The 26788-nt window shown below is 41.0% G+C and overlaps 1 protein-coding gene across 1 annotated transcript in view; it reads left to right on the top strand.

Moving 5' to 3' along the window:
- DLGAP2 (DLG associated protein 2) overlaps nt 1-26788 on the top strand; it is a 467238-nt gene that overhangs the window by 57871 nt on the left and 382579 nt on the right. Inside the window, exon 2 of the mRNA XM_054195364.1 lies at nt 21837-21891. Within this exon, the coding sequence (XP_054051339.1) occupies nt 21837-21891 (55 nt within the window). The remainder of the gene's footprint in view (nt 1-21836; nt 21892-26788) is intronic.

Here is a 26788-nt window from a genome sequence, read left to right as displayed (position 1 = left end):
AAACTGTTTTTCTCTTCACATTGTCCATGCAACTTTCTTTAGAATATAGACCACTGAAGAATTTTAAAACAGTGATTAATACTCACCTTTGAAGTACCTTTCTGGAGTGAACCTTGGAAATGAACCGAACATAGTTTTTGAGTCAGGCTCCTCGCTTCATCCCTCTAAGGTTTGGATTTTTTCACCTTTTGTTTAGAAACGGGAATTATAAGCAGGTCCTCAGATATTCTGAAGATATTCCAGTACAGGATACCCAGCCAGCAACAAAACCCAAAGCAGTCTGTCCTAGTAATAGAAAAGCCTTCATGATACCTGTATCTAAAAGTGTTCCAATACAAGTAGGCCAATTTAAGTTAGTGATATAAGAAAACATGACAGTAGTATCTTTTGAACCATTTGTCATACCTGTGTCACGGATCATTAAAATTTCAACCTTTTGTCAAAACTGAAAATTCAGAAGATTTGTTTTTCTCTTGAATGGTAGCCAGTGGAGTCTTCAGCAGCTTCTGATTATTCTTTCTCCTCTATTCTCCAGCAGGTCTTTTCTCTCCACCCCATTGACTTTTCCTTAGCAGAGACATCAATAGTTCCTGTAGGTAATTCTAGCTAGAACTCACCTCCCGAGACCTTCTGTTTAACCCCTGTTAGTGCAAGGCCCATCTGTACTTGGCAATAACAACCTTTTGAAAGATTTGTATGTCCCTCTATTATTTCTGGTGTTTCTGTTAGAGCAAAGTTGTGGTCATCCCAGTGCCAGTGCCCATCACCACCAAGACATGCAGCTTAACATTTCCACAAGTTAAGCTCTCATTAAGGTGGCAGTGGTCATAAACAAGCTTCTTTGAAGCTTGGGCAACTTGGAAACTACTTTTCCGTTGGGCAAAAGCTGATGATTCAAGCATTACAGGCAGGGAGATACCTCCAGGTGGCTCAATTCTTGGTAGTGGTGTTTAGAGGGCAGCAGATGATAACATACACCCCTGTTACACCTTTTCTTTCTTTGCTTGTAAGTCATAAGGCTTTAAGGAAAGATGAAAGCCAGTATCGAGACTTGGGACTGTGCTTGTGTGGCAAGGCCAGCACTGTTTTGGGACTGCGGTCCCCTGACAGCCTCCAGAATTTTCCTTCTCTTCCCAGCCTTGTCCACACCCTGTGTCTGTCCTCAGATCTTGCTTTGTTGCTTGATCTGCTCATCCTCCAGCAACCACCACCTGTTTTACAGTTCTCTGTGGTCAGACCCATGCTGCATTTTCTCCCACCTCTGAGGCACTCCTGATGGCTTTGACGGACCACTGCGTCCCAGCACACCTCGCTTGGTGTGAAAGTCAGGGATTCCCCATGCTGCAACCTATCTTCCCACCATGTCATGGGGAGGAGGGGCAGGCTGGCTGGCACTGTGCCCCTCCAAAGCTACCCGCAGGGCAGCTGGAGCCAAAGCACCGCTGGAGCCTGGTATTCCACCTACCACTAGCAAAGCGGCACTGCCCCTGAGCTAGCTCCACGTGACATACAGCGACTTGCACTATGGACACCTCCAAAGTGGTTTCTCTCCCTCTCTCTCACATCAGCTTTGTTTTTTACTTTGCATCACAGTTTATTCCCCTTTTACTCTGCCTAGACCAGATACCTCCTCCAGGCTCCTTGATCGCAGTTGCAAATGCTGTTGTACAGTAGCATCCTATCCACCTATTCATTTCTTCTCAGTGTTTTATCTCAGCAGCTTTTCCACATGACCTGCATGAGTAATTAGTTGAGTTCAAGTAGCAGCCATTATCACAAGTCACCAAAGTACTTTTTTTCTAGCCAATATGCTGGAATGGAAGGGCTGAAGATGCTGCATTTATAAAAGCATGAGGTCAGTGTGTTGAAAGGGTCAGTGTTGAAAGTGTCAGTATGGATTCATAAAATTTCCCTTTGAAATCAGTGTGAGGTGTGTGTCAGTAGGGACTGCAAAGGATGCTAAAAGTAAATATAGCCATAAGAGCTTCTTTGTGCACATCTGAACTGGGGGCTTTTGGAGCATTTCCCAGTCCCTTCAACTGAGTACTCAGGCCAGACCGTCACTGTTTGTTGGACAGAAACCCAAACACATAAGTAGAGAGTGAGCCATCGTGTGTTCCTCTTTGCTCTCCCATCTGGAGCATGGAATTGTGACTTCTGTAATAGCTTCAGATCATTTTTGAGAGAAAAGAAGAAAGAAAGAAAGAAAAAAGAGTAGCAAAGGAGAAGTCTGCTCTGCTCTGTTCTCTGGATACTGCACATTAATAGTGCAGCTGCCAGCAGTCATTTCGATCAGACCAGATCTGAACTACAAAGAATTGTTAAAGATGCTTTAAAGAACTGTTGCTCATTTCCTCTTCCAGACAACTGTCTGACTAATATAAGAAAAAAAGATTTTTAAAAGTGAGTCCATGTATTTCTGATTTTAATGATGTGTTTTTGCTGTCCTCTGCCATCTTACATGGCATGTTGTAGAGAAATAGGCACCAGGTACATTAGGTTTTTGTAACTACAGCCCTGGGTTTCTGGAAAACAAAGAAGCGTTGGGAAAGAACAGAGATGCAGCAATACATGATTAGACTGAGAATGGAGAACTATAGAGCTTTTGTTGTATATGTAATGGTTTGTTTCAAGGCATGAGGGAGTCTTGTAAATCACTGGACATGTGGAAAATAGCACATTAGCATAAGGTCATAACGATAATCTCTAGTGACAGAATGAGAGAACAAGTATATTCATTTTAACATTATAATACTTACACTTAGTGAACAAGAAATTTCTTGAGGCCAAAGTACAGACAGCAGAACATTATTCCATTGCCAGAATTTCGTAAGATATTGTGAATTTATCTGCAAATGAGTCCATATGCTACAACATCTAACATTAAATTCAAGAGCAAACTGCCAAAAGAAAAATTATCTTTGTGTGCGGTACAAGAACAAGACCAGCTTTGGAGCAGCTGACTTAGGAAAAATCTTAGATAAACGCAGCCAGGGAAATGCAATTACGACTCTTGGGTCCAGACCCAAAAGGATCTTAAGTCAGGTGCCTGTCTTTGGAAGCTGAACTCACAGGGTATACCTAAGCCCTAGCTTATTACGGAGTAGCTTCCGTCCCTGGCAGCTGAGGAAGTCTAATTTTCAGCCCTTGGAGGTATAAACATGAGTCATAATAAGTCTTGTAACTGCTGTGGGTCATTTTAGAAAAGAAAAACTCTGCACTGCGTTTCTTTTGAAATTCAGCAACTCTCCAGGAGAAGATAAGGAAGATTTTGCTGCCTGCTCAGGGCTCTCCGGTGGGAGCCAAGGCGTGCGTTTCTGATCTCTGCTTCCAGGACCGCCTTGTGTATTTTTATTTAGATAGTCACCGAACAAAATCTGGAAGCCATCCAGGGAAATTTAACTGCCTCAAATGTTCTCCCTGAAGAAAAAGGTAGGGAACTGCTTTACGAAGTCATGCCTTGTCCTTATCCTGCCTTTTGCTTCACAGCTGTCTCACCTATGTGGCTGTCTTCTAAGTGTAATAATCATTCACTGTCTCTGGCCTGGGAGATAAATGACAGAAACACTATCAGAAATAGCAGATTTCACATAGATAAAGGCTTTCAGTGATACGGCAGTTTTATAACGTCACCCACATTTCATAAACAGCACCTAAATTCTTTTGGCAGTCTCATAAGAGATATCCACCTCGCCAATCATAATTTCTGAGCTCTTTTTATGCTTACAGAGTGTAAGAGAGTTTTTCACGCAGAAGAATCATTCACACGGAGTAGTTTCACTGTCCTGTTGAAAAAATTCAGGTATGTTTTAAGGAAAAATGACAGCCTTAGTATTGGGCAAAGATAATTCACTGGAAATTGATCTTAAGTTTGAATTTTTAAAAATACATTGTTATTGGCTATATCAGCACTCTAAGAAATGACCTTTGTACCCATCAAAGTGTAGCTGGCTGTGTAAGGACTCCGACGTGGGTTCCTCCCAGGAGCGTTTGATGCCACCGGATCCAATTCCTGGCACTAAGCAAAAACTTTCAGCTGAAAACTCTCCTGACTCTGCTCTTATCCCCAACACTTGCACAGTAACTAGTTTCCTTTTCTGTTAAGGTTTGATGTTTTAAGTTTAAGCTCTTTTTGTAAGTTTTCTCTCAAGAGAAGAAGTACAGTTGTGAATGCCTTAGCTCAGCCAGGTAAGAGAGTCCCTGCCCTGTCTGTCTCTGCCTGCTTATTGCCTTCACCCTCCCACCGAGGTTATTGTCCCCTCAGCTCTAGGCCTGTCCTGTCTAAAGGAACTGGCTTAACTTTAAACACCTAACAAAAGGGTTTACTGTTGAAATCAGTGTTTGTTTAACTTGGGGTGAGGTCAGAGGAGAACACCAACCTCATCTCTCTCAAGCCGCTGGTCCTGCTGACATAAAACGAGGTGATTCTGCTCTGTCTCACCTTCCCTTCACCCCTGGCCGTGTGGTCCCACTCTCTCTCTAAGGCCAGGGTCTAGCTCAGTAAGCCAGCAGAAATGAACTTACTTATTTTTTCATTTATTTCTGGATTTGTTTTTCTGCCAGCTCAGTGAACTGAATGGGCTGAGCATCGGGCTGGATAAGCAGCGTGAGAGAAGGTGTCTGGGCACAGGGTGGGAGGAACAGGACAGCCTCATCTGCCAGCGTCAGCATTGCCTCATCTCACCTCTGTTAGTCACCTCCCAGTCCTCTGTGCTGCAAAGGGGGCAGCCCAGCAGCTACTGGTTGATGGTCTGATAGCTGAGGTACCGCCAATGCAGATGTAACTCCTGTGACAAGGATGATGTGGGTCACGAGGGGCAGGAACCACAGCAAGCCTTCCCAAGGCAGACCATCCTCAAAGCTGCACGTGAGACCCTCTTCGTTTTCATTTATCCCGTACACCCAATTCACGGGGATGAACAGGTTTTTTATGGACTTTCCAAAATTTGCATTTGCAATAAGCCCCAAATTATAATCATGCATCTCAGATGCTATTCTGGATAAAACCAGCTATAGAAGGGTAATTTTGGAGAAGGAGAATGAGCAGGTGAAAACAGTGAAGTTGTAATGAAATTGATAGACTTAATTATAGTATTTGCTGCTGTGAAAGCTATAATGCTGTCTAATCAGTTAAAAAATGTGGGAAGACTAAGGAGTCACTGTTCTGTCTATTTACACCACTGTTTTTAGGGTTTATTGAATAACATATCTAGGATACCATGTAGAATGTCAAGGTGTGTATGGAAATATATAAGCTAATTACATGTTTGGAAAAAACCCAAACTGATGATGCTTTTCTGAAGTACCAGAAAGCATGAAAAATTCTTGCATTTTAGGCTGTGCATTCACATTTTCTGCACTCTTCTTGTTTACTTGATCATGTCTCCTTGAAACAAACACCACTAGTCTGTTGTAGTATCCTTCACCAAAGTAAATCAGAAATTTTCTGTGTGTTTTTCTGTTTCTAGGTTAATTTGAACCATAGCCATATTAATTTTTATGGTCCAGCTGGTTTTGGTAATGATTGTTTTGCATCACGTAGTAGAGCCAGGTTTGACCACTGAATTATTTGAGCATTATGGTTTTTGCTTCTTTGCATTTGGGCAAAGCAGCAGGGAGCAAAGGATTATCCCCGAGGTCTCAGGAACGGTGCTGCTTTATTTTTCATTCTGCATTTCCTACTTTGCTGTAGCTCTTCACAGAGTAGGGACAAATTCTCATCTAATTTGCATCAGTGGGCATCCAAAAATATAATAAATGCAACCAGCATTAGTTTAAAAATGATAAATAAGCCAATTACATTGAATACATTCAGAGAAAATGCATATGCCTAGATTTTACTAACATTGTATGGACCAAAAACTATAAACATATGTACAGGAACATACATTTTATGTTTCTGTTTTCTTTTATACCCTCAGCAAAGCCTATCCTCTCACTCCAAACCCACCTGCTCCAGTGTAACTGAGTCAGCAGAAGTGGTGCTGCTGTTGCTACAGTTCTGGAGTTGCAAGGCGTCCTCAGGGGACTGCGTCTGCTTTACTGAGTGTTACCCTCATCCTTCTCTCAAAGCAGTGCCTGAAGGATGAATTTTACCCTTGGACAGTAAAACAAAAAGATATTGACCAAATCTTTCAGAACTTTCATTTACTCATATGAGCAAAGTACCTGTAAATGAAAGGGTGATCATAATTTATAATATGCTGTGTGTATGTATAGATATTCAGGGCACTAATAATTAGAGATCAGCAGCATATTCTCCTAATTTGCTTCTGCAAAGGCATGTTGAAATTTGTTAAGTATTCAAAGTAGCAGTACTCAAGGCCCTGTTTATGGATTCCATATGCCAATCAGTAGACAATTAGTTGTAATCTTCTGTTCAGTCTGGTATCTCTCTTTCAGCAAAAGGCTCGGCAAGTCTCAGAGATGTAATAAACCATGCTTAGGGACACCATCAAGTAGGCTGGCACCTGCAGTGTGATGCAGAGGATGCCAGACGTATAAACTGCATGAGTACTGATGACAGCATCACAGCTATATATCTCTATGAAGTGGTAGCAAATGGGGACAATTGTTTACTTTTTTTCATTTCGTGCTTGTGTGTTAAATTTTTCAGCTGAAATACTGATAGACATTAGTTTTGAAGTTGTGACCCGAACATGTACATGGTGAATGCTACTAGATTCACTGATTTAAATATTTATTAATTTAATAATAGATTTACTAGTAATAATGTCTATGCTGTAACACAAGAAAATGCTAAAGTATATACTTTAAAGTTAAGCATGTAATTAAATGTGGACAGATTGCTGAATCAGGGCTCAAGTCAGTGACTTGTGAATCAATATTAATCACAACAAAATACTAAACTGTAATGAGCATCTGTGCTTCAGCAGGATTTCGTTGTGCTGAGTCAAATAGCAAAAACATGTGACCCCTGGCATATTTATTGTATTATTTTGAGGCTAATTAATACTATTCCGTTACGTGCTTCTTCCAGTTATATGTCATTTTTGTGTGCATCTTATTCTGCGATGACATTTTTGTGCAAATACCTTAAACAAAGGCTTATTACATTCTTTCACCCCTGATGCCAGTGGTTGAATCCGTAACCACATTCAGACTTTCCATTTTCCATGTTTTTAAATGTCTGATTTCCAGCAAAGAATGCCAAGTGTCTGTTTCCCAATTCCAATTGTTCGAATCCGTTGTTAGGAAGGATGACAAGCGCACAATGCGTGTCAGCGAGGAATCCAGCGCTGTGAAATGGACCAGCATTCATGCTATTTTCTTTATGACCAAGAACAGACCATGCCATATCCATGAATTTGAATAGGCTACAGCATGAATTAATTATTGTTTTTATGCAAGTGAATAGGAGGAAGCTCTTCAAACATATTTTCATCAGTAACACAATGTAGAAAAAATTAAGTATTGCCTTGTATGATCATATAAATAATTTTGTTGTTCCTCCTGGTCTCATTATTTCAGATATGAAAAAATAAGGACAGCAAATAGCAGGTTACCTTTGAAAGATAGGAAACATTTACTTACATGCCACAAAAATCAGTCAGGTATATAAAGGAGCATCCTTTCCTGAAGCTGGGGCAAAGGGAAATATCCATAGGTATTGAAGTAGTAGTTTATTTTATTTAACTTTTTTTTTTTCCCACGTTTGCATTGATACAAATTTCCACTTTACGTCACGTAACAATAAAGTTTCTGTTCTAGCTCATAGGTCACAGTATCTCCTGTTGGTGTTGTAATGAGATAGTTCAACAAAATGAATTTCCGTTACTGCCATGAAATAATATAAAATAATCACAGGAAAATGAAAAAGGATTTGAAAATTGCAAGATTCTGTGGTGATATTTTGAACCATCCAAAGTCTCCTAGCATTTGATTGCATACTATTTTTTCTGCTATCTGTATTGATTGCAATGAACACTCAACTTTTTGTAAGATTTACTCCAAGCACTCCAAACAGCAAGTTAGCTGCAGTTACCTCCTGCTTTTTATGTGTTTGAATAACAAAACCTGATCTCCGGCAGTCTGAAATGCAGTGGGATGTTGCCGTAGTTGCACACAATATTTGTGTAAATAAACAGGCCACTTACATTTTGGAATCTTGGCTGGTGTCAAACCAAGATTTTTGGTAGCTTTCTTAATAGTTTTTTGGTTAGATTAAACAATCTGAATAGTGAGCCCCTTACTCTTTTATCAGGACAGGCTTAAGCAACTTCATTGCTAATTCCAGGTTCTGGTTTGAAGAGGCAGAGTTAAATCCTTGGAAAAAACAAATTGCTGGTGTTTACCAGTGACGAGGTAACATCAGTGCTTCATCAGATCGTCCCCATCAGATGGGATGACCCATGAGAATAATTAGATGAGAATTATGAGAAACAATGAGAACAATGAGAAACAGGAACTCATGTCAATGGAGATGGCTTGTTGACTGGTCAGGTGCTCATTCTTTAATATTTTCAGCAGACCAGGCTCGTCGAGCAGGCTGATTATATAGTTCAGCATTGCGTGACTTAACCTTTTGTTCTCGGGAGGTGACATTTCCTTGAAAGCAACACGAAAGAAAGAATTAAAAATAAACAGGCTGAAAACAACCTATTTTCAACTGGATAGCCAAGACAGCAAGAAAAAAAATCCCTCTAAAGCTACATCTATTTTAGCTTGTAGTTAAAAAAAACACATACATAAAAGCTCTGTCATTCCACATATGCATTTACCAACAAAAAAATGTTCCCCGGCCCTTCCACCAGTTCTTGTTCGCATTTCTTGGATGGCAAATGAAGGCTCTAGAAGCATCACAAAAGAACAGTAAAATATTTGTCCAGGTCAGAAAACTAATTAACTCTGTGCAGCCCCATTGCCCCTTGCAAGCCTTATAAAACCCCCAAAACATACAGAGCTGAAGAAAAGGGTAATTGTTTCTTTTTAGGGGAGCACACCGCATGCTGTTGTGGGATGTAGCTGGCACAGGTCCATATACTCCTCTGATTAATTCCAAATGAGGTGTCTGCCTTCGGTCTTCCTTGTTCTTGGGAGAGTGCTGTAACCCTCTCTGGCAGTCTGACACTGGGGACGTTTCGCTGGGCCCAGTGAAAGTAATTCTGTATTGTACAAAATACTTAAATGAGCATTAGCAAAGAGGCAGGAACTGGCTCTTTTTTTGGCAAGTCGTGTGACCGCTAAATTATAGAGCTCTTTGTGATCTGAGTAACATTCTGCTATTTGTGCAAAATCGAGAAAATCTTCATCAGAGAAGATGGATGTTATCTCACAATAATTGATTGTGGCAGCCTGTTAAAAGATAAGAGTCTAGCATCTCTATTTGGCAGATGTTTGACTTGCAGCTCGTTCTCCCATCTTGTAGATAAGGTGTGCCTCTATTCCCTGTTTCTCAAGAGGTGAGGCAGCGCTGTCATCTCCAGTGCTCAGTTTAAGACTGTCCCCAAGAGCATATCAGGTCTCTGATGACTGCCAGCTTTGTAACACTCCTAAGGATTCCTCAGGCTCCCCCTGGCTCCTTCCACAGCACTGGAGGAGCATCAATTGCAGAGGAATAGGCACCTTTATGCATGTTTTACATCTATCTTTTCACCTTTATAAGCATCAAAAATACCCTTTCTGTGTATGCATCTTTGGGTCATCTAGTGGTACGTAGACCCTAAGCTGATTAAAGATTAGAGCAACCTATGAAAGCTACATAGTTTTAAAAGTGTGGTATCATCAGCTCACAGGTTAAAACTGCCCTGCTGCTCTTCCTACTTTGTATTCTCAAAAACTGACTGCACAAATTATGCAGTCTCTTTCCTCAGAAATTGTCCCCAGAAGCGTAACTGTTCAACTGGAATTGAAAAAATGATAACCTGCTTATTGAGACCTATCCTTGTTTTATCCCACCTTCAGCAAAATCTCCCCAAATGACTGGGGCTCGCAATAAGCTATCATATTGTTCAATATTGAATGAAACATGGGTAATAAAGACAAATTTCTATCTTAAAGAGAAAGCTATTATTTCCATAAGAATGCCTGCTCGTTGGGGATGGAGGTGTGGGTAGTCGTTTTGTGTTCTGAATTCTATATCCCCCTGTGCTATCAAACATTGCCAAGGGCATGAACAAGGCACAGGCATCCTTCTCTGTTTGTTCTCTTTGCATGAAAGATTTGTGTAACCTAAATCTATGAAATAAGTATTCCTAAAAATAACCCTTCCTTCTCCATTTTTCTGCCGTCACTTGCAGCTGTCCATCAGGAGTGGCATGTCCCAGTTCTGTGTAGGCATGAATTCTGCAGCGTGCTGCTACTTCAGTTTGCGTGCTGGGCCAAAGGATGACAAAATGGACTTGACTCGTGTAATGGCAAAGCAGTCTTTGGAAAAAATACGCCTGGTTCCCAGTTTCCAAGGCATCTTTCACCTGGCCAGGGGAAATGGCTAGATGAAATCGCAGACATCTAATTCATCTCTGCGGTTGTCCCATAGAGGATGGAGAGTGCTACTTAGGTCTGGAGTCTCAACTTCTCCAAAGTGAGAAACATGTAAAAGCCACCTTTGAGTGTAATAACAGAGAGCTTTAACAGATAGACTCTGGTCCTAATAGACTTCAGCATTTCCCCACTGATATAGGTGACTTCTATTTCTGAGCTATTAATAAACTTGAAATTGGATATAGCAAATAGCTTTTAAAAGCAACCATACGTGATAGTCAAACTACTAATAAAATATAAGGTATTAGGTGTCCTCCTTGCTAGTTCAAGTCACCACTTCTAATACACGAGTTATTCTTTGATTGACAGTGAGAAAGGTCTGTGATATCTGGCCCATACATGTAGGTAAACAGTTAAGGTGTTTCTTTTTTTGTTTGTTTGGTGGTAACTTTTATACGTAAAACTTCCTCTCTCTCCTTACTCACAATTTTGAACTGAATTTCTTTGTGTATCTGTGACTCCCACACAGTAGAATAAAGCAGACCATTGGGAGAGTTTTGTTGCCAAGTCCTAGTACAAAACCATAAACTTTAATTTTTAATGAAGATTAGTTTCTTTCTAACAAAGATGCAGGGAAAGACTGTTACTCTGTTTTACATGTTTAATGGATCTGTTTCTGCAGTGCAAATATGGGTATCAAAATCTTTAAGATCCCTGTGGTTTTTTTCATATAGATCTTAAACGGAATTCCAGAGCAGCAGGGAGAAATAACACTCGGGATTCCCTGGCATTTACCTTGTATATATTATTATTATTATCTGAATAATGTGTGCTTTTGAATTGCATAATTTATTGACATTGTGCATTAAAAAGGCTTTTTTTGACAAGCCACAATAAAAACATATTCCACAACGCTCTCCCAGACTAAAACTGAGGGGCCAAGCCGTGGCTGGCTTTGTTCAGCAGAGTGTGGGTGAGATGGAAGCAAGGAGACATCCCTCCTCTCCTCCAACAAAACCTTTCACCGGTCAAGTACTGCCCAGTGAGGCACCAGGGGCATGGTGCAGGTTGGTGCCACCAGGTCCATCCCCCTCTCTGATGTCCAGGCACCTCCACTTCTCCAGCACTGGGTTTGGTGTGCTCACTGGAGGCTGTTCCTGAGTCAGGAGGACTTTTTTCCTCTGTGTAGGTCTGCTGAATCCTCATCTGCCCGGCGGGGATTCAGCCCTGAGCCCTGCGGAAAGAGCAGCTTGTCATGGACTCGATGATCTCAAAGGTCCTTTCGAACTGTGAAGATTCTATGATTCTATGATTCTATGTAGGGTCCAAGATGGCCCGTGAGGAGGACTATGACTTCTACTCAGGAGAAATGACTGGGGAGACAATAAATCTCTGCGGCAGGGATGGCAGGAGCGGTATCTGCAGTGCATGTGCGTGTGTGCTGACAGTCTGTCAGCCGACTCCGGCAAGTGATGAGTGTGGGGAGGCAGCCAGGACCTATCTGATAGAGGGCTTAGAATTCCCTAGCCTGAAAACATTCACTGGGATCTGCTGTAGCCTTGCTCTATAGTCATTTTTATCTGTACAAACCATGCAGCCATTGCGGTGCGGACTCTCATGGTACTGCAGTAACAAGAATAACAACAGCAAGTAACCAGGGTATCCTTCTCCCCAGGAGGACTCCTTTCTCGCATTTATCTGTACTGCTGTAGTACCATCATCTCCAACTAGGAGACCTCACAGTCTAGGCATTGTGAGGTACATGCATACTTTGTATCTAAGTAAATTAATGCAGGGGGAAAAAGGAACTATTATTATCATATTTCATATTTTCGAGAATGAAAATGAAGGTGTTTGTTCTGCTCCAACATATATAGCAAGCTCTAGAGTTTTTATTTGATCAAAACACAATCAGATGCTTAAAGATAAATAAATCATAATAACTCAGTCAGAATTTTTTTTTCATAAGCCATTTCTTGCGCCAAATCACTCGCCATGGTTTACTCTGAAATTCATTAAACAACTGCAGCCCGACGGTAACTTCTTTGTGACTTCTTTGTGACTTCTTTGTAACTTCTGAGGCAATAGCTGTCTTTTGCTGACTCCTAAAGCTGCTGTGCTTCTATAAGGCTTTTGGGGTTTGCAGGTGGATGTAAGTGTGCTCGTTATTCAAACTTAAGATTCATTAATAGAAATAGAAATATCTGTTACAAATACATTTGAGGGAGGATGGAGGGACCGGTTTATAACATGAAAAGCTGGTGCATTTTTATGTTATATCTCAGTGTGATATTTGACTATATTAGTACCTTAAATCTAATATATTAAAATTATGTAAGACAGAGCAAGGACTCACAGTCATCACCCTGAGGTCCCTTGGGTGCATTTCACCCAGCCCTATGGACTTGCTACATCCGGATATCTTAAGTGATCCCTTCCTTGATCCTCATGGATGCACAGCGCAGGGGAGTAGCCCGGGGGCTGGGTGTACTCTGCAATTGCTGTAGGATGTGCAGGAGCTGGGCTACAGAGAAGCAGAAAACTCCTGAGACAGCTGGTCTGGTCAGCAGATAGGTCTCTCTGTCCCCACAGAAGGGAATATCCAACCACTATTATCCATTACTTCCTTTTTGTGACCTGTGGATCAGGCTCAGTCACCTTCCAGCCCCTGGAAATCACTAGCTGCCACACTTCATCACTGTGGGGGTCTTTGTCAGCCCCACTTTCAAGGGTTGTCTCTGGCTAGTCCTCCCTCAGGCCAACATGAGGCTTGGGCTCTTGCCCCTGCACAGTCTCTGTGGAGAATTGTGACCAACCTTTGAAGTATTAGTAGTCTGCTTACGCTTATTTCTGACCCATGATCCACACCAGAGATAGGATATCTCACATCTAGGTATTGCCATTAGGTAGGAGATGCTACTGCTGCTCACGGTGGTAATGGGCAGAAAAAATGTTTATGGTTTCTGGTTTACGCCAAAACATGTTTCTTGTGTTCAATTGGAAGAGCAAGTGAATTTGTTTATGTTGGTTGCTTTATGTGTAGTGCAATGACTGTACATCTGATGGCTCGGTCATTAGTACTTCATCTGAAGGAAAGCTGAAAATACAATCATTTTTTTCCTGAAGTTTATCCTCCTAATCATTTGCTTTTGGAAAAAGAAATTGCATCATCAACTGAAAAGTCTTGGTCTCTTCCTCCCAGCAGTGTTACCCTGGGAGGGGCAGCAGCGGCACCTCTCAGACTCAGAGCACTTGAGAGCATCATTGTCTCTCAGATTCGGAGAACTTTGGCATTGCTTGTTCCAGACTTTTGAAGGCCTAGTTTTGGACAATGGCACAGTGATGCAATTATTTGAACAACAAACATGTGTTCCCAATAGACCTGTATTTATCATGCCGTGTTCAGTCCGAAGCATCTTAAATAATTTGTGGATTCTCTTGTAAGTGCAGCCGATTACGGTAATTGGACCTGGAGGTCACAAATATATGGATCACTATAGCAAAGACTTGTTCTGTCTGTAAGGAATGTGCTCTTCTGAAAAGTGAAAGATATAAAGGAGTTTTTGTTGTTGCTGTTGTATTGTTCTCAAAGAGTCTAAATACTGAAGAGGAAGTGAGAAAGAAATAGGTTTTGTGGCCGTTGCTAGTTCCACCGCTTATTTTCCTATGCTATTAAATAGGGAAAAGACTGTCTTTAGGTATTATTTCGGATCACTTCAGGGCTAGATGTGCTGCTAACTTTCAGACTACATTGGGTTTTTTCCCCCACAGGCTTGCCTAGTTACTCTATTTAGTCTGCATATTATATTCTTATGAAAGCTATGTGGAGGAATTATACTTTAGATGACAACTTTTAAAAGATTCATATATATAAGTCCTTGTTAATTGTAGGACAATTGTAATTAGTTCATGCTAATGCAGATTCATACTAACATGAATCTGGAACGTGTCATAATGTTAATCATGTTTTCTTTCCTGGGCCATCAAAAAAATGATCAAACCTGTGTTTCAGCCTGACTTGGCATGGTGGCTTGGATAAAAGGAGTAGTGAAGCCAGACAGTGCATGGAGCTGAGCTGTGTCCTTGTAACACCAAACCTTTTCTTCTAGGGTTGGTTCCCCTTATTTAGTTTTGATTCAGATATACGAAATAGATTATGCAGTCAGTGAGTTCCTCATTACTTAAATGTCTGTCACTTTTAGTTGAAAACTCTGCTAAAGAAGCGTTGCTGCTGTTGGTGGTGTCAATACTTCCTTTAATCGTGGAAAGGGTTTTAGAAAATTTCCATTTTTTGAGATGGAATACAATCTGAAAGAATACATATTAGTATGGGTGTTGTAATGTTTTCAGAATATTTCTGAGATTTGTCTTCCTTAACCCAACATTTCCTTTTATTCAGAAAAAAAGGAGACAATATACATATTTAAATGTGGTTTGATATGATATGATAAATACATCAATACAATATCAAAGTATTTGATATATGGTAAATACAATTTATCTTTTTTCAGTGTAACCTGTCCTTTCAACAAAATCTTCATGTTTTATTTATGTTATTCATATGTAATTGGGAATGGTGGACTAAGGTAGAGGATGAATAGAGAGGAAAATACTTTTACTAAAAACCCCCCAAAGCAGATGAATCATTAGCCAGTTCTGTTTTGACATTAAATTAGAATGAAGGTTCACTGGTGGGTATGTGAAATTGGATATTGGACAACAGCAATCTAGTGAAATCTCAGAGGAACATTAATTGGACAAGTCTGGGCCGTCTCATCAGAATACAATGAAATAAACTGACAAGCCGGGCTTCTCCCTCGCAGCACCGTGGGTGGGAGACGTTCCGGCACGGGCTGCCTTTGCAGCTCATCGGCAGCTACGGCGAAAGGTTCCTTCCTTGGCAGGGCAGAGGAGCTGACAGCTAGCGGGGAATGATTGAAAGGCCTTGCAAAAGCTCTACTATTTTTGGCAGTACCAGATACACAAGAAGATGGAGTCTTAATATTTTCTGCTTGCACTAGGTTTGCCGTTAGGAGCAGGGTCCGGGTTGCTATGGCAGGGAACGCCTGTGGGTTTGGGTCCCTCTGGTCCTGCTGCTCTCTTCCTCCGCAGCCATGTACTTCAAGGACTGATTTTACCAGTAACTTGGAACCGTTGCTGATGCCGGTGTGGGTTGTGTCAATAACAGCTTCAAGTGAGACAGAAGAGACATGCTCGTAATCTTAGGTTGCTTTCAAGTTCTTACAGGAACTGAAATGATAATAGCTGTTTGTTGATGCGCTCCCTAGATACCCCTTAAAAAGCATAACCAAATATAATTATGCTTGTGAGAGTGGTTTGAAGTTCAGATTTAGCTTCTTGTAGGTTGAACCAACTGCATATTGTGAGGGAGCTGAAGGCAATAGCTGGGTGCAGCATTTCAGCAGCTGGCTGCGTGAGCCTGCCTGCACTGAAGAAATATGGTAACGCTGTAATGATAAACCTTTGATTTTGTGATGGTTCATATCACCCAACAGCTTGTGAATGGGAAACCTTGTCTACTTTTCACGCCCTGTCTGAAGGCAGACACCTTTACAGCCCCGTTAGATAGTTGGCTGCTGTGAACAGCCAAATCATAGAATCATAGAATGGTTTAGGTTGGAAGGGACCTTAAAGATCATCTAGTTCCAACCCCCGCCATGGGCAGGGACACCTCCCACTAGACCAGGCTGCTCAAAGCCCCATCCAGCCTGGCCTTGAACACTTCCAGGGATGGGGCATCCACAGCTTCCCTGGGAAACCTGTTCCAGTGTCTCACCACCCTCTCAGTAAAGAATTTCTTCTTAATGTCTAATTTAAATCTCCCCTCTTTCAGTTTAAAACTGCTACCGTGTGTCCTATCATTACACGCCCTGCTGAAGAGTCCCTCCCCATCTTTCCTGTAGGCCGCCTTTTAGGTGCTGGAAGGCTGCTATAAGGTCTCTTCGGAGCCTTCTCTTTTCCAGAATCCTAAGTGTGCTTCCTTTCTGCTTAAGAAGCAGCAGGGAATTGGTTCCAGAGCAGTATGACCTTCTTTTAACACTGTCACTGGCACACAGACATCTAAAATCCTCAGATATGAAGTCCAAAATAGAAGGAAACAATAATGAAAAGGAAATCCAAAATATAATATGCCCGTATAATAACAGGAGGCAACAAAAGACATTCAGAGAAGTGCGATTGCAGGATTTCCAGTGTTTTTAAGATCAAGATGTTACAAACATTATCTCAAAACATCTCTGTAGTATCTGACAAAGGATCTTCCCTAAAAGAAAAGCCCCGAGACAAATATAAGGAAAAGCGAATACAACGATAAAATGAATATGATCCTTAGAGTGAAAAGAATTAAAATTCCTCCCACGAGATTTGTGTGGTCAGTAGGAATAGGAAAGCAGGAATGCTTAGCACGGAGTGCAGTGCAGATAGCAAGGGCTAGGAGGTGCCCACCTTTTCAAAAGAAGTGACACAACATTTGAAAGACAAAAAAAATGGGAACTCATTCACGGGATCACACCAGAACATCTAAGTCCACTTCTCTCCAGTACAGTGCTGCTTCCACAGAAGGTGCAAGGCACGCTTGGTGGGATGACTCTGCCCAAGGACCATTTCTTTGTAACCATCGGTGCATGAGTAAAGCTCAAATTCCGGAATGTCTTCTCTAAAATTTTATAAATCGATGTATATTGGACCACTATGTGTTTGACACATTTTCTTATGAAAGTTACCACATTCTTGCAATCAAAATGTTTCACATGCTAGTTGTAATAATTTTCTGGGGGAGAGGGGTTAGGAGGATTGGGGATTGTCTCAGAGGCGGTCCTTGGAAGTGGTTGAACATGAGCACAAGGGCCTGGGATGGTGGTGTGGCCAAAAGGGTATATTCTGACTTTGCAGTCGTCGGGATCACTGGATTTCTAGGATGTGAAAAGCAGAGACAAATACCATATCTCAGCTTGGGACCTGAGGTTCCTTCCTTCTGGCAAGTTATAAACCACAGTATAAATCCTTGTTAACTTCTGCCTTGAATTTCACCTATGGAGCACCCAGGCTCCTGAGTTGGGTATTCTGTAATTTTGTACATGTGAGACCTTCATTTTCAGTTGACTGACTTTTCAGCACAAAAAAAGGTACAGGGACAAGGGAAAATAGTATCCAGCTCACTTTCCTGTGGCCGTCTTAGCAGTGCAATTATAAGTGGAGTAGAACGCAGAACGTCTTTATCATTCAGTACCACAGAGAGGCCTAAAAATCTTGGTGCCGCAGATCCTTTTAAGTGAGCAGATATCCATTTCATAGAGGCATTTTCCATACTGAAATTATTTTGCTTCACGTGTTTCCGCTTCTCTGTAAGTTTTTTTGTTTTTTTTTTAATTATGTTAGAGGTTAGTACTTTCCAAACTTAAAATGATTTTGTAGGAATTAATTCTAGTTCTTATTAAACCACTCTAAAAAAGTATTGCATGCCAAAAACTCAGAGGACTCGGATGTTTTATTTTTACGAAATGAGGGAAAGTTTCCAAGCAGACATATAAAAGTATGAGCTTTACTAAATTGTAAACAGCTATGTAACTACCCTGTGCTGCTCTGAGAAGCTTTCTGCATACCTGTATTACATACAGCTACAACTAAAAAATTGAATGCTTATTATGGCAGCTATATATTTTAATATCTCTAAGCACAGCAAGCGGTAGTGAAAACAAATGTAAGTAGACCCTGATCAATGTCCACCAACATCGGTTAGGTTTTTTCACTGAATTGGAGAAAGCTTCCGGCTCGGCATGGTGGGCAAAAGCTACATTCCTGCTACATGTGTCTGCCTAACTGTATACTGTGGGCCAGAGCTAATTTGGCTACTGCACCTTGATGTTAAGGACATACCACCTGCTGTATTACTTATTCTGTTTCTGCATCTATGCGTCCAGTTTTAATTTAGTATTGCAATGCCTTAGCTCCCAGCTGAGAGCATCTAAAACAACTGAAGGTTAAATCATCAGCTTAATATAATTGAAACCCGCTTCTCTTTTGCTGAGGAAACAGAAGTATGTTCTAAAACAATATTCTGTTCTCTCTGTGGTTTTTTCCCTGCGTGCGAATCCCTCCAGTTGCTCCCATGTTTTGATTTCTACAGCAGAAATCACTCCAGAACTGATTTGGATGAAGATTCTCACTCAAATTGCCTGCGTAGGTAAAGTTTTGAACCACCAAAAAAAATTAATCTAGGGATTTTCTGTGAAATTAAAAAAAAAAAAGCTCTGAGACGTGAGGCGTTTCAAGGAATAAACTGGGGATTACTGCATGCAAATGAATGAAAGGAAAGCAGCAGGGAAAAGGAGCCACAAGTAGAGGGAAAGGTGACAGTTTTGCTGAGGAATTCTCCTGTCATTTTCCCTAGGGAGGAGAGAAACGGAGTGGGGAGAAAGTGGGAGGCGAGCAGTGTGAAGAGGCTCTTGGATACCATGGAGATGGGTACAGTGTAAAAATCTGTATGCTGTAGATAAGTAAGTGGGAGGTTGATATCAAACTCCTACCAGCCAGAAACTGGCTTTGTGCAGGGTAAACACGTTAAAGGGCTGGGGAGAAGGAAGCATTGTTTTAGCCTCTGCCATGCTGTTTGCCCACTTCAGAGAGCGAAGGGAAGGGACAAATAAATGTTTTTCCAGCTTGTGCTTTTCAGTATCACTGTCCTCTTATCTATAGCCAGTCTACTAGGAAGGAAAAATTATGTTCTAGAGCTTTTTTTTTTTCCCATTGAAATTGTCTTGCTACTCCAGACCTGCTTTTTCTGTCTCTTCTTTTAATTTCAGTCTTAATTTGATTAACTGGGTGCTCATAATAAATTCATAATGCTTCTCCATGGTTCATGAATGTGGGGAAGAAAATGTGGCAGATTCACTAGGAACTAAATGTTACTTTATGTCTGAGTAAGATAGTGTTTTTTTAAAAATTCAGCTTTCGTGTTACACTGCTTTGAAAGACCGTCTCTGTTCCTTTTAGGATTTCTTTGTTCTCTGCTTCTAATTTTTATGCTTTTGATGCCTGTAAGACTGTGCTGTTATTTATATCCGTGGCCATAAAGAAAATGCTATAGTTTGTAGGTATGACGTTGTACTCCTAAGAATTATTGGATTTTTTGTCTTTTATTTTAAAATTTAAGAAACACTGTAGAATGACGAGTGTGGTTTTCAGAAGATTGTTATTCCTGCTATTGATTCTTCTTAAAATACAAGCTGCCTTCTGCGTGTGAATCGGGGTAAGGCAAGCTGATACTTTGATTCAGGTCTTACTTTGTTGCCTCAAATAGTCCTCCCTGAAGCAAACCGGCTAGTTTTGAGACCACTTCAAGGGAGAAGGATTTCTACTTAAGGAAGACATTTACTTATTGAAAGGTTTTGTGTAGACCAAAAGAGATGAGAAAGGACGGTGCGTGGCCAGTATAGCTGAGCACGCAGAGGTTTGGAAGTAGGAGATGCCCACATACGTACCCCAGCGTGGTCTGTCTCCTGGTAAGGGTGTTTCTGTAGGCAGGGAAGCCGTCAGGTCAAGTACCTCAACCTCCAGGTGGTGGGAGCTGCTTAAATGGGGTTGCAACAGAATTGAAGTAAAAGACCAGTGCATATCTTGGAAGCAAGTGGCTGTGAATCGTTTAATGTAGGTTTTCCTTCAAATTTTGTGGACTTTCAAGAGTGGCCATGGGTGAGTGACCCATGAGGTCCTATGCCGTGTCTAGGGAAGGAAGCGCTGGTCTGGCAGCCTCCAGAAGCACTGGCAGTTACAGACCTACACCAGGACACAAGTCCCTGTGCGTGTGTGTACGTGAAAGAGTGAGATAGAAGGAATTTGAGAAAAATAAGCTACTTAGCAAGTCAAATACATTCACAAGATATATGGACAGTAATGCAATAAATCCCCAAATGTGACTATAAATTGTATTTGCAACAAAGCAGTTCCTTGGTAAGCTGTTGGGGGGATCTGTGAGACATATCTCTGGGGATGTGACTCGATTACCCTATGCCTAACATCCGCTGCTTAAACCCAATTTATTTTACCTTTTCTACACAAGCTTAAGTTTAGGATTATGCCAGAATAAGTGATTTTTTTTTTTTTGTAAGAGCTTATATTTAAATGTTTTGCCTTCGGTAGAATTTAGAGGAGTTGAGTGGGGAACTGTTTTTAGCCCTGACAGTTCTCACTGCTGCGTTTTGTCCAGGGCAGCTTTCTGACCACAGACTGACTTTTCAGCTTATAATGGCAACAAAAGCAAAATTTTGCAACGTCCCTGCCTCTGCATGTGTGCATTCAGGAAGAAGCATGGTGCAGCAAGTTTCTTAAAGACTTGAGTTTGTTGTGCTGGAGGACACACAAGCTGAGGTGTTCATCCCCCTGGGGTTACGGGAGCGTGTATTGGAAAAGTCCTGCAGGGAGGGATGGGGACATTCGGAGCAGCTGCAGGGGCAGTTCGTGTCTGACTCTTAGCCGTCTCATCCCCAGCTATTAACTTTGGCCAAACAGCAAGAGCAGTCTTTGTGCAAAATAAAAATGGCCCTAGCGCCTAAAGTATTTTCCTTCCTAAATTTCTGGAACTTAATGCAAGCTGTAGTGATGCTTGGGGTCTTCTTAGAGGCTAGAAGCCCAGCATTTCCTGACAGTGGTCTCGGGTGTTTCAAGTACAGGCTGCTGCTGGTAGGAGCACCAAAGTTTCCACCTGTTTTGGTGCAGACAAAACAGGTGACTTCAATGTGCAAATCTATGAAGAACGATGAGCTCCTGCCTGTAGGAAAGGGCTGCTGGTGGTGGGAGGCTTCTGCAGTGTTTCTTGCTGGCTGCCAGTAGCATCTCAGCATGGTGGATGTGGTGAGGCACAAACTTGGGATCTTCTCTGTCCTGTTCCCTTGAGTTTCCTACTTGAGCTTCTGGGGTTCTGTGTTGTCTGCTGGAACTGAGTGTGTGAGGAGGGAAATGCTGTGCTTTGGAATTTGGTCCTGAGCGATTTATGCCAAGCTAGATCTCATAACTCCAAGGACACGTGTGCAAAAACAGGAATGGGAGTGTCATTGACTGGTAATGTACTGTCTTTCTAAGTTGAGCATGTTTAATTATGGTCTTACATTCTTCTACTCAACTTTTTAATGTTGTAGTCTGTGGGAGAGGGTGATACTAACTTTACAGGCAGGTAGTAAGCAGCTAATTTTATAAGATTCTTCTCCGTGTGCTGTTCCTAATGAGCGGGGTTCACATTTGCATGCCATGATAGCTAATTTGTATGCAGTATGAGAGCACAAAGCTTGATCAGGTATGCACTCCAGCAGGCATTGGCTCTTCTTCATATGATGTTAAAATATATATCTACATTAACGTTTCGTTCTTTGTTGCAACAGGTTCTGCCTGGCATACTGCAGAAGCATTGCTGTATTTTACCTGACAGGAACACAGGTAAACTTTTTTCTAATGAGTTAATATTGTAATATGATTTGGAGAAATGCAAACGCACGTCAGATAATATAGAGAAGTCTTGTTTGCTACTTACTATCATTGAAGTTTTCTTCTAGTGACTGGCAACTTCAATACTTTGTTTAAATGATCTGCTGTCATGTGAAGATTTTGTGTATTGTGTTAGCTTTCTGCAGCTAATGCTATTGTAGAGACAGGTCTCTACAATGTTGTATCAGGTCTTGCCTATAAAGGTACTTATAGGAACTTCTGAAGCATCTCTTGTTAATTATACAGTTAGAATTTTGGCAAGAAAAGGGGCTTAATACTGGAGTCTGCAGTCTGGCTGTCTTGATTCGCAAAGGTGCTAAGCACCAAGTCCTGTATGTGGTTCTGACTGCAGATAAAGTCTTGCTTTATGCTTGTTTGTCAGAGACTAGAGGAGTAGGCTAAAGCAGTAGACAGGAGGAGTACCACTAATGATGCCTTGCTATGGTGCAGGAGGACGCTTAAAGCACTATGTTTGTGACCAGAACAAATAAATTGATGAGAACGATAACATGGATGAGAAGAAAATGATGATTTAATTTTACGTTCTTTTATTACAGGAAAAACAATTTCTTCTAAGATAAGTTTTAAAATCCTTTTTATAATTTTATAAATTGGGTGACAGAGGCTGCACATGCAATTGTGAGTTTGATTTAGCAGTCTAATTTTGGAGAAGTAGAAGGAAAAATACAGCTTATTTTTGATATCTGATTAATAGAACATATGTGAATGCTTGCAGCTCTTCAGGCTTCATTCTCCCTTCTGCCATTAGCTACCACTAAAATAAGCCCGTTTGTTCTTTGGCTTGCTCTTACTTGTATTTCAGGCACAGTTTGCACTAAGGGTAATTGCATAGAGAACTTGACAACTGTGTTGAACTGTGGTGTGACTTGTGGTTACCTGCAACTGCTGAAATGAAAGTTAAAATCTTATTTCCCTTTTCATCTGTGAACACGGGAGCAGTACAGTATAGTGAGATAGTTAATAACATACCTCTTCTAGCAAGAACTTGAAAGTTTATAATTAGTGAACAGATTGCAGAAGGACTTTGGCCTTTATAATTATTTCAAGTTTTCCTGAAAACTGGACTAAGGAAACACTGTATAATGACCACAGCCCAGTCTGTGTGCTCTGCTGCTAATATCCTGTGCCGGTTATCTTTTTAAAAATTTTATTTCTAGTATAAGAATTTGATCCAGATTCCTTTGATGACCAAACTTTTCTTAACTTGTACGGAAGTGTATCAAGTAGATATCAAAGTCAGTGTTACCTGAAGTGATGGCTTGGAGCTGGGCAGTAAGACTCTGACCATTTATCTAAAGAGGGTGAAATATGCCTTTATAATCAATATTAAGAGAGCCATTTGTCTAAAATACCAGTCACCTTCAAAAGTGCTTTCATTTGGACGTAAGAGAAAGGAGGAGCCTACTAGTGTAAAATTTGCTTTTGAAAATTTTGAACTTAGCTTTTTGAAGAGGAATCCTATCAGGTTTTGGTATGTAACAACTGCTGTACAACTCGAGCACACGTAGGTATGAAAATAACTGTAAATTCTATTGCTTCTGTGTGATGGCTACAGCAAGTGTTTTTATGCCTACGTATTATATAGTTGGGAGTTTCTCCAGGTGCAAAGTAAATGAGGTCTGTGTTCCATTTTCCCTGTTTCCCCCATTTATGGCGTTTGAATACTTGGGAGAGAGGAGGAGAAGAAGAGTTCAAACAGGACATGGGGGATTTTTCAGCTCCTTTCTGGAGAAAAGAACAACTCTATTTTTGAGTTTAATACGTTGAGCCTGTGAGATAGGTGATCCATTTTCTTGTTTGGTTAAGTCTGAATCAACTAGTCCAAACTAAGAAGACATTAATTAAATTTGTGTAAATGTGGAACATGCTGTTTGCATTCAAATGTATACTTCATATATAATCTTACCCAGCTCTATTCTCATTAAATGAGCCCAGAGAAGTGGCCTGATTATGAGCTTTAGGTCTATGTCTGTGTTCAGCTGACATTTGGAGGAATTTATCAATGCGCACTTAGGAGTTGTTCCCAATAAAAAGGAGAGAAGGATAAATCGAGATGGACTGAGGGGGAGGGAAGGGAGAAAAAGAAGGGAAAGAAGCATAAAATGAGACCTCCAAAACCATTAGGGAGGAACGCAGGTGCTGTAGGGATGGGTGAAAGGGAGAGACACAGTGGTAGTTTCCCTACTTGTTTATATCCATTCAGCAGTTCAGGAGTGGCCAGCTTGGGGGTCTTGGGCTCCTTGTTCAAGAGGGCCCCCACGACCAGCCTCTTTGATGCTGTTAGCACAGGGGCTGCACCCCGGAGGAAGAAACAAGCCCTTTGGAAGCACGGAGCCAGTGCTGCCACGCCATCCTCTCATCTGGCTGCTCTTCACACCTAACCTAACCTTGATTCTTGGGGAATATATGCAATTGGCCTTAAAAGTAGTATGGCCCTGGATTGCCCATCCCCTGGAAAATTGCGCATCCCACTGTCCCTTGCTACACTGCACACGAGTTTGAAGTGGCAACGCTTTGTCGGTATTGATATGCTATATTTGTAAACTGGAGAAGAGCTATGCATGGAAAGAAGGGTGGACGGGAGCACCGATCACCTTCCCCTCGTGACGCTGTGTTAATAGTTCTACCATGAACTTTTATTTTCAGTGCTTGTAACTTGGCTATAAAAACATCTCCTGCAGAGCCTTTCAAAAGGGAGGATAAAAAAAGTAATTCAGCCGTTCCACAGCAATGCAGTTTGGAAGACATGTATTTAACAAGATTAGGCTTTGCAGAGGTTAGAGAATGATGCGTTTTTCAAACATGTAAAACACAAAATCTCAATCTCTAAATAAAACACTGGATGCTGCAGGTTGGTTGCTTGCATGAAGCTTTTCTAATAGACAGTGATGTTTCCTTTCTTAAGTGTTATTTGAGGCTTTCTATTAATCATAAATATATTTTAATTACGAAATTAAAAGTTTGCATATCATGCACTGGCATAATGTATGTCCATTATCATGTTGGCTGGTATCCAGAACCTGTATTTGTCGCATACCATGTGCCTCAGGAAGCAAAAGATCCCAGACCAGACACCTTTATTCCTCGCTTCCATTTTATACGCTGCAAGCATACTCTTAAGAGCTGTATTGATGTTCCTTCTCAGTTTCTTTCCATCTTCTCTAACTTAACCAGCCAGCAACAACTGGGATGCATTAGCAGTTATAAAGTTAATTGGAAGAAAAGCAGTTACATGCTCTGTACAGGTGTTACTAACAAGATCATAAGGGGAAACAGTATGAAGATACTAATGACCTGGTAGGGAGCAGCTTGCTTATTTTCTTGAATTATAAACCTCCCTCTCTGCAGCTCCAGCTGGGAGAAATAGCCCACCCCTTTTGATGGACATCCACCACCCGCTGTGTGCACGTGCAGCCAGCTCTAATTCTCTTTATAAATACTTCCTAGCAATGGTCCATGCCCTGCCAATGGGAACTCTTCAGCCAAGTCAAAAGTCCCCCCTCGTCACTTCTGCAAACCGTAGGCATATGCCGAGGCTGTCCTTCCGCGCTCCCTAAGCATGGGTCTTAGTTATGATAATGGTTTGGAGAGTTGTTCACACTGTATGAGCAGTACACTTGGTTTCTACCCTCAAAAGGAAGACAGCCATTAAATACAATGTGTTTAAAATAAATAAATAAATATATTTGAGGGGTAAGAATGAAGCTTTGAAACAGTCAGTATTCTCTGATGTGTGTTGCTTTTTATTTAAATTTATGTATTTTTTTAAAACTTATTTTTATTTTCAATCTTGCTTGAAATAGAGCTCTTCAGTCACTACATGTGGGTTGTTTAGCTATAGATAATTGCATGCAAATCAAAAGAGGAAATATATCTGAAGGCTTATGTTTTGGTGTATGCTGTGTTTAAGCAGTCTAAGACCAGATAAGTGAATTATTTGGAGTTTGATTTTTTTTGTTTATCCCAGAGCTCCCTGTATCATGATGTCACACAGTAAATGATCCTCAAGGTGAGCACAAATATACTTGGTACAGTAAAACGTGAGTTATCAATGGGACTCGTTAACAGAAGGCGCTCTGTGCAATTTTTACCATTGCTGCAGCTGTTAAATGGACATTTTTGCACTGCGGAGATGCTGACAGCTGTGTGCTTTGTGTGCCGCTGTTGCGCTCTTGATACACAATTATTAGTTTCCTGTCATGCAAGGAAATAGCACAAACAGCTTCTGTGCTATCCTTTTCTGTCATAGCCGTGAGTTTAATATGTTGTGGACTGCAAATTTGGGCTCATTTTTTCCCACCGAAGATCCCAAAGGAAGGAACGAATCAATCGTCACTAACAGCTTCTTGGGTTGATTCGTTCGCTGGTGCTTTAAACTTGCATTTCCTCTCCAACAGTGAAGAACATAGGTACAGTAAAGAGCATCCGCACCTATCTGGCTGACTTGATTCTGATAAATAGCTCTTTTAAACTTTGAACTACACTCTTTTAAAAAAACAAAAAAAAAAAAAAAAAAGGAAAAAAAAAAAGATTTATGCTGTCTCAAGTTTCTTCATCATCCATTTTCAGGTCAGCTCTTGTGTGCTGATATTGAACTTGCAGAAGACATTAAATGCTTCATTATAATCATTCTCTTCTGTCCAGTGCATTGGCAAAGAGTACATTGAAGAAAAAAAAAAAAGTGTGACCAATATTCTGCTTTCTGCAAAGAATGAATAATATCTGCTTGAGAGAGTGGTAATTGCTTTAGATACAAAAGCAGGAGTTTAATAATAACTAATCTCTTCATTGGATAAAGTATAGCCCAAGACAGTAATGTTTCATCCTT

The sequence above is a fragment of the Rissa tridactyla genome, chromosome 3 (genome assembly GCF_028500815.1).
Source record: "Rissa tridactyla isolate bRisTri1 chromosome 3, bRisTri1.patW.cur.20221130, whole genome shotgun sequence".
NCBI classification, from domain to species: Eukaryota; Metazoa; Chordata; class Aves; order Charadriiformes; family Laridae; genus Rissa; species Rissa tridactyla.
Note: the sequence above shows the minus strand (reverse complement) of the source record. Positions and strands in the feature narration are given on the sequence as shown.